The sequence below is a fragment of the Rhopalosiphum maidis genome, chromosome 1, assembly GCF_003676215.2.
Source record: "Rhopalosiphum maidis isolate BTI-1 chromosome 1, ASM367621v3, whole genome shotgun sequence".
NCBI classification, from domain to species: domain Eukaryota; kingdom Metazoa; phylum Arthropoda; class Insecta; order Hemiptera; family Aphididae; genus Rhopalosiphum; species Rhopalosiphum maidis.
The window spans coordinates 66,510,540-66,520,000 of NC_040877.1; the positions used below are offsets into that span (position 1 = coordinate 66,510,540).

The 9,461-nt window shown below is 29.5% G+C and overlaps 1 protein-coding gene across 1 annotated transcript in view; it reads left to right on the forward strand.

Annotated features, from left to right (window-relative positions):
• LOC113549675 overlaps positions 1-6,486 on the forward strand; it is a 28,381-nt gene extending 21,895 nt beyond the window's left edge. Inside the window, exon 3 of the mRNA XM_026951082.1 lies at positions 3,863-6,486. Coding sequence (XP_026806883.1) covers positions 3,863-4,516 — 654 coding nt within the window. The 3' untranslated portion in view covers positions 4,517-6,486. The remainder of the gene's footprint in view (positions 1-3,862) is intronic.
• Positions 6,487-9,461: the final 2,975 nt, after the last annotated feature.

The following is a 9,461-nucleotide window of genomic DNA, read 5'->3' on the forward strand; positions in this document are numbered from 1 at the left end:
TTTATTTATCCTCTCACGGGGTGGGAGAGCACTTCACCTTAACCCACCCTTGACACTGCTGACCAAAACTTTCGATTGTAAAATGAAATGGCATCAGCTGTGCTCAACCGTATGATACCACAGTCACTTGTAAGGCGGTGCGTGCAACTCGAACGGCAAATTGAAAACACATGATATTTATAGACATTAGAAATTATCGTTTTTACTTCACGAGTTGATTTCTTGTTCGACATAATATCTCGCGGCGTTTTATATACCGCGCTCATATTATTATAATATGTAATAACAGTCACCGGATAAAAATGCTCATGTCTCCCGCTCGCAATACACCGCCACCATTGCAAGTGGTAGCTAAAATAATCGCTGTGCACTGCTATTAGTAAAAACATTTTGCTTTAATGACTTGGCGAGGTGATCTATTTATTTGTGAAAAAATTTCGTCTTCATAATGATATATGTGTCATATCTCATAGCTAAGTCATTTATGAGTTAAGTGTATTAGTAAAGAACCAGCCGATTTGATTATTTTGATTTCCTTGAATCAAAGAGCCAGCTGAATTGTTGACTTATTGCAAAAACACCACATTGGTTTGACTCTTTATAACATTTAGTTATTGATAGTACACTATAATTTTTAATTTATTTATTACAACAAAACAAGTAATTCAATTATTTATTATAATAAACTATATAAAATATTAAATTTTACTTTCTATAATATTATAGTAAATACAGTCAATAAGTTCTTTATTATTTAAATAAATTTCCTCTTCTTTCTCACTATCTGCGCTAGGTTTAAATTTACTTGTATAAGTGTTTCGCTACTCCTTTAAGATATTTTTAATCTTAATTGATTGTAACATATTTTACGTAAATTAGTACTAGAAAGTCCAACTTTTGGGTCACCATCAAATTAAGTCCTTCGTAGGCTTATATTAATTTTACGGTGTTTAGATTTTGCCGTTATGTGGTTATTAAGCTATTCTTTAATTTCCCGTTGTACAATAATTTTATCATAATATTATTAATATATATATAATTAATATGACAATTAATAACGCATTGTTGTAATTATTAAAATGTATAACCCGATAGTTACGCAATTATTTAGATTCGTATTGAATTCATTGCAAATAAAAAAAAAAAAAAAAATTAAATAACATCTAACCACCGTCACGTTTGACCTGTAATCTCAATATGCATCGATGTATTCCGGAGTTTCACCACTACCCTATTTACTATAAACTATTATTGAACACAATGTTTGTTTAAAACTGGAAATGTTACTATTATTTTTCTTTTTTTTTTGGCACACCGCTGTCGAAGCAATCGCCAATCACTTTGCGGACCACTGTTCAGCGGTCTGTCGAGTGAAATGCGCGATCACCAAGCCGGGTGCTAGCGTTTAACCTCCACCGCGACAAGTTCAAGGCGGGCGCCACATTATTATTATAATACCAACAACTCTCAAGTTGTGTAAAAAATCGTGCCCACTTCCGAGGTCGTCGCTAAAATCGTAGGCGTCTGTTTAAACTATGAGAATAAGCGCCTATAGTGAATGTGTCTACTCTGCTATTATTACCAACATTAATAATATTGATTGATAATACTGTTATTGTTATTAGTGATTGACTGTATAATTATATTATAAATATTAGTATAAAATAACAATCCTGTAAATGTAGCTTAACTGTTTATTTTTTCAACGCTCTCGTGCTTAATAAAAACACAGTTTTCATCCACATTATTTTATTTTTTACCCATCGCTTCATATAATTAATTATAATTTATTATTGTAGTCAAAATAGAGACATTATTTTCGTTGAAATATTAAAACTAGTTGTGATGATCAGTACGAAAAATAATCGCTTGCAGGTACTTACACATAATTTGAAATAGAAAAATTACAAAATCGTTTATTATCTTAATGCAACGGTACTTTATGTGTATTATATTATTATCATTTATTATTATTATTATTGTTAGGCGTAATTGCGTTGTTATAATAATATATGAATCTGCCAAACTCGAATTACTTTTTTGTATTCTAAGAATATTTATACTTATATAGTATATATATGCATCAAAGCAATGAGTGTAGGACGTAAACATCAAGTATTATACGGACCGAAACGGCTGGCAACTGTACGATGTCGACGGTGTACCGTTAAAAACCCGCACACGACTACTGAGGAACAAAATAAAACGAAGAAGAAAATAAAAAAAAATAAACTCTTCAAAACGTAATTCAGATTCGTTACCCCGCGTTTTTCCCAGTTAATGTAAAAAAAAAAAAAATCTTCAAATAACCACTGAAATTGATTGAAGATCTAACGGGAAATCTTTAGTTGTTAATAACCGTAGTACTAATGATAATACTAATTATCGTGTCGATTTGACTGGTGCAACAGTAGTATTGGTTTGCACCATTGCCTTTTTCCATAACAATATGTCATTTCAATTGATTGTGTTTTCTTCGATTAATTTCCCTCTCCTGACCTATCGTCATTTAGTAGCGATGGCGTACACGTTGGTTTTCTCTTATCTCGTTAATTTTATTTTTTTTTCCATTTCATCCTAACCTTATGCGGTCGTTAATAATCCCGTTTATTACGCACATTACCTAACTTGGATACATCACAAATCGACTTGATTTACTTTTAAAATGTGTCCGTGGGTTTCCTGTTTTCTAACATGTTTTAAACAATAAGGTATTATTTTTTAATATTACCGTTTTTATTTTTTGCGAAATAATATGTTCTTACATAACGAGCGGACGAGTCAGGAGCGTACCACTAACATAATAGTATAGAATAAAAAGAAGATTCTCTCAAAACGACAAAACGTATTCTTACACAAATAAAATAAACAAGCCGCGTAATGATAACGATTTCCTTAATGCTGCACCTAAACAACCTTCTTGAACGGGTCACGTAACAGCAACGGAATGATATAAGTATAACTATTACTATTGATAAATATCAAACGTCATACGAGTTTAGTATAGGAAAATATTGATATATTTCATCGCCATCAGAGAGTTATAGTTCGAAATCCGAAGTCGTAAAACAAATAATACGTGGTGAGAGAAGTTTCGCTGATGATTGATATAATATTATACCCATAATATAATAAACATTAAACGCATTGCACGTATGTACAATATTATTACACCGTTTTAATGGCACTGCGGAAACTTAATTTACAATATTTAATATTTACTTTTCACTCGTATGTTGAACGATCACGATACGGCGCCGCGAGACCGGTAAATCGTTTAACGCGTTATTTCTCCGTAGTTTGACAACTGCTAAAATTCACATTACCTACCCCGGTTTAACATGGATTAATAGAACATTTACTACACACAAGTTACACGTAGTAATTTCTCAGAAATTAATCGAAAGATTATAGTATTTGTACAAATAATATTTTTCATACGATATCTCAAGATTTAATTTAACGTGTACGGTAATATATTATTCGAAAAAAAAAAACATTAAAATATAAGAAAAGGAAGACTTCTTGGTGTTTCCAAAAATATATATAGTTTCATGCAAGTTCAATTTAAGGTACAGGTGCATACAAATATCAATCATCAATGCAGAGATTATGGTTATAAATTAATGGGACACGAGTTAAACGGTTTTATGTATATCTCCAGCGTCGTATAAATACATATATAAATGAAATTGCTTGTTTGTAGGAATATTTCCAAGAGGAAGAGAAATACCTCCGAAATATTCCTCGTTCTTCGCAGTAACGTTCTTCGAGGAACGGGTATACGTATAGTGTAACACGCCATTTAGCGAAGGGAATGAAACTTTATTTTTCTCAATACTAAATTTTACCGTTGTTTTAGGAAGAACGGCTGAAGCAGATGAGTTCAGAGTACGGGTCCCGGCTGGAGTCGTTGACTTCGGACCTGCTGTTGTTTGAGTCTCGGCTGAGCCGCAAGCAGCGGGCCATCAGCGAGCTGCTAGACCAGCGCGAGGCGATCATCGAGCGGCAACAGCACGCTATCAGGTGTTTGCACTCGAGGCTTGCCGACTTCGGCGTGACCGCATCGGTGCCAGGATGCTGTGGAGGTGGTGGCGTAGGCGGCGGTGGTGGTCCGACGTCCGACGACGGCAACGTGGACGACAGCGACAGCGCCGTGATCATGGAGGAGGACGAGTCGGGCAACAGCCAGGAAGACGCGTCCGAACAGTCATCGCATTCGCGGATGGACCGGCGGAGGACTTCGGTGACGTCGGCGTCGGACTGCTCGGCGGACGGTCGTCTGCCGACGGAAGACGGACGGGAGACGGACGGCCGAGGTGCCGAGAACGAGACTGCGACCACGTACAATCGGGTGATGAGCAACCACCGGTCGGTGACCAAACCGAAGGACGTCAAATACAAGCGCATCAATAAGGCCAAGTCCAAGTCTCTGGAAGAACTCCGGGGCCGACTGAAGAACTGGGTGGACCGCGGACAGCGCATGTCGCTCACAGTCGACCCCACGTACGGGTGACCGCGGTGGCCGGCCGTCTCGGGCCTTTTGGACAGACTGCGGCCAGCCCGGAAGACTGCGGCAGCGAAGACCTGCGACGAAGTGTGACTTGGCGCGGCACACTTGAACTAACTACCAAACGAATCGTATCGGCCTGCTTGGAAACAATATTATATAATATTATTATCGGGGCTGGAATTTTAATGCCTATATAGGAATCTCAGAAAATATTCTAAAAATTAAATGCAAAAATGCTTTAAAAATCTCAAAAAATACACTATAAAATATGTTTCAAAGTGTGTTTATTATCATTTAAAAAGTCATATAATGGAAATGCGTTGTACCATTATAATTTTTTTTTAGCATAAGAAGTGGTACAAAGTATACTTGATTTAGTTTAATTAGTAACGTCTAAAACATTTTTTCCAATTATGGAGCTACCATTTAAAACAATTGAAAAAAAAAATTATATTGCATCAAAATCTCAGCCCTAATCATAATTATTATCATACACTCGTTTCAGTATTAAGAAATAGCGATGTTTATCATACTAAACAAATATTTGTATTGTAGTCATTATTAATACTACGTAAAATCAGAACAGAAATCGTTTAAATAAATAATTATATTATATCAAGTACCTATGTATTAGGTAGTACATTTTGAATAACAACAATAATGTTTCTTTATAAATATAATTTGTCTAAGTTGGTCGACATTTTTCAATATGATTCTTTCCGATAATGTTTCAAACGTGTTTTGCACTATAGTTGGACCGTTTGACTATTTCGAAGACTATTTGTTTAGCCCATCCGTTATAATAAAGGTCGATGAGTGCGTTTGAAAAGTTAGACTTTACGTCTTAATACGTCAAAATATAAAATGTATTATACCTATTACCTATTATATTATCGGCTTTGGATGATTCGGAGTTCCTAACGCGCTACCACCCCTCGGCGACAACATGTCGCACAGGAAGTGATTTCATTATTACTAGTATAATAATTTTTATGTTTTATTGTTGTATTATGTCCACTATTATTGTTAAAATCGTTGAAATCTTACACGATTGTCATTTATATAATATACTATTATTTATAAAGTTATGCAACGCATACTCGTACATGTACAATGAAATAAATAATATTATACTTAATTTTCAACGATAAAGTGTACAATGATATTTAAATATAATTAATACGAATATAATATATTTGGAACATGTATATTATTACTTACGTTGCATATTTTTGTTTAATTTTGTTGCGTTTAAGTTTGCGTACACATTTAAGCACGTTATATTATTGTGTTCACGAAATATTTTATCATAAAATCATATAATTTATGTAATTTTGTATTTATATAAAGTATTGAACCCAAGTAATTATAGTTAATATTAAGTTTTAACGATGATGATTAAAATATAACTCAATGATATTAATATTATACAAATGCCCAATAATTGTAAGGTACTAATAAGTTTATTCTTATTCGAGCCAAAATCACTTTTTTTTAATTCTTAATAATATTATATGTAACTATATATATATATATATAGTATATACTCTTAACATACCTGTGTAACGACATAAAGCCGTCCAATATAGGTGCAATCTTTCTATTATTCAAAACAATAATATACTATTATTAACGCTAAAAGCTTATAACGTTCGAAAATTTTTATATTTATACTTAAAAAATACTAAAATTTATATATTTATATACATTATTATATTATACATAATGCTTTAATCAGTGTGATACTTGAGCTCTATTTTTGATTACCCATTAATGTAAAACATAACTTTTTTGTGTATATATGAACCAAAGATAAACATTATTTGTAATGTTTGAATACTTGTACAAAAAGTGGTCTTCAAAATGCTTCATACTCGTATATTATTAATTTATAATTTAAGATATTTATATTTATGCTCTATGGCTGACGTTCAAAATTTGCATTTTAATGAAGTTCAACAAATTATGTTATAAGCGAGTAAAATAATTTTTGTTTTTAAACACAATAAATTCAATATAAACAAGTCATATATTATCTAATTTTGAGGCTAAACATAATAAAAAATATTTATAAGCTAATACTTGTGTTTTATTATTTATTATTTATAATTAATTAGGATTATTTTAATGTCAAAGTGGTTGTCTAAGATTCAAGACATAAATTTAGTACCTAACCTAATCAGTACATACCTATATATTTTTTTCATTGCAATGTAAATTAAAGTTTAAATTTTAATAAAAATGATACTCACAAATATATACTTATATTTTTTCAACTAGGTACATGTGTACAATAAGTTCTTATAAAGTTTTGAAATATCCAAAATAAAATGCCTAACAAAAATACACATTTTAAGTTAGAATTTGATATATATTAAAAACTTACCTCCCAATGAACGTAGAATGCCTAATTAATATAATTATTGAAATTAAGTCTCTATAGAATATATGTTATTTGAAACAAATTCATATAACATCAAGCATGAAAGTATACTTTTTTATCAACAATATTAAAGAAAAACTTCAAATATTCGAAGTTAATATGTGATTATTATAAGCAAAATTCACAATTATTATTAAAATTAATGAAATCAAATCATATACAATAAATATTTAATACTTACTAACATCACATTCAACAATATATATAGTATATAATGTAAATATTAGATAAAATTATCAATGTTTATGTTTTTAAAACGTTTAAAAACTATGATAAATCATGAATCATCTAATTAAATTGATAATAGATATTCCTGAAATTATTATGTTAGTATCTTGAATTATCTTGATGAAAGAAATAGTATTGAATGTACAAATTATAGTTTGCTATTGTTTATTTGATAGTAAAATAACTTAAATTTTAAAATATCTTTTAAAGAAAATTTAAACGTGATAGATACCTATTAACAATATTAAAGTAAAAATTTAAGTTCAAACCTTTCTTGTTTAGAGTTTATTTTACAAATAAACAACTGAATAGACTCTTAGAATCATAAATTCGATTTGTGTTTGAATTGTATAAAGCTTCTACAATTTGCCTGATTTTCTTTAATTTTTGGCAATCAGTTAGTATGTAACAAGCATATTGCTATAGATATAGTTAACTCACGGTGCAATTAAGGCGTAAGGTATAAACTACCAATCTTTAGAAATTTAGGATACAGCAGACGTTCTCTAAAAGCGTTTTAACCGTAATATGTAATAATAATAACCCACCAGTAGGTACCAATAAATATGTTTGATGAGTATGATAAATATGTAAAGTAAGATTATGATTATTAAAAAAACATTGATAGATTATTATTGAAACAATACCAACATATGTAACTACGTAACACTAGTATATTAGTTCACAACGAAATCTTATAGGTGAAACATGATTAAAATTTATGAGTTATTATAACAAGAGTTTAGGTAATTACTAATAATAGCTAACACGTTACTGTTACTCCGTATTTGGAAGGTATTGCACATATTATTGTATAATATTGTCAACTAGCTACCTACCTGCCTACTAATCTGACAACGATTATCCTTAATAATTGCAAAACAACGTTGAATATATAAACTACACTAGTTACTAATAGTTATATAATTTATGACTTTATAGGTTACTCATAATCTTATTAGTAATTTATCTCAAACTGGAACTATAAAATAAACAACCTTTATAAATTATTTTTCACAAATATGTGTCATTCAAATTGTCTTAACAATAATATTAAAACAAACCAACGAAGTCTTTCTGTTGTATACCAAAGATATTTTGAATATACCTCGTAACTTCAATGGAAGTGTTGAATATGCAAATCAATAATAACCACTGCAACAAATATTATTCTGACCAGAGATGGTGTGTCAGCCTCTATTTATAATGACAATAATTTTATAATTTATTTATATAAGGTACTATGAGTTATGTTTATTTTTTTCAATTAGTAGTGTAGTTTAAACTAATTTCTTCCAAAAAAAAATCACATAAAATATTGTATAAAACTATTTTTTATTACAGTTTGTAATACTGTATTATAGTATAATAATATATCATATGAATATATTACTGTTATTATCTTATAAGACAATAACGTTGCACCACACAATGGTGTGAATAGATTTATCGTATACCTAATCAGATTAAAATTAGTATTAATATTTATTAAAATATGTTTTATACATTTTAGAAAGTATCAATGTTTATTTAAATAATAATAATTTACATAAAGATAATAAAGATTCAAGTCTAAACAATAAATAACTTTTCAATAACAATAAAAGAACTAAATTTATAAGAAAACATTTTTATTTTTTGTTAAAAATCAAATTTTGTCAATATTTTAGCTTAAAATATCTAAAAAATAATTATGAATATATTTTTTTTTGTACCAATACCTATTTAAAATTTCTATTAGAATAATTTATTTTGTATTAATTTTTCAAGTTTTTTTACTGAGAAAAATGTTTACATTCATAGAAAACAAACTCAAAGAATTAAAATGCATATAAATAAGTCTTATTTTTTTCAATTTCATTCAAAATATATTTCAAGTAATAATGGAATAAAGTTCTACGATCATTAATTTTTGTAGATCAACACAATAATAAAAATAATTTGAGGATAAATCGTTATTATACGTTTCTCAATGTAATTACAATTAATTTCAATTACAAAAGCTCATAAAAATGTATTTGGTTTTATGCTAAGATTATTTTTTTAAATTCTAGTAAAAGAATTTATGAGGAAATTCATTTCATTTTCAAGCTTATAAGTATTAATATAACATTTTGTTTCGCTTAAGACTTGTTAACTATCTGCAATAAAAAATTTAAGAACTTTTTCAAATACAAAAATTTATACATACACACACATCATTGATTGTTGTTAATCTAATATATTATCCCTCTATTCAAAACCTAAGACAATATTAAAATCATGTAGTTTTTCTTT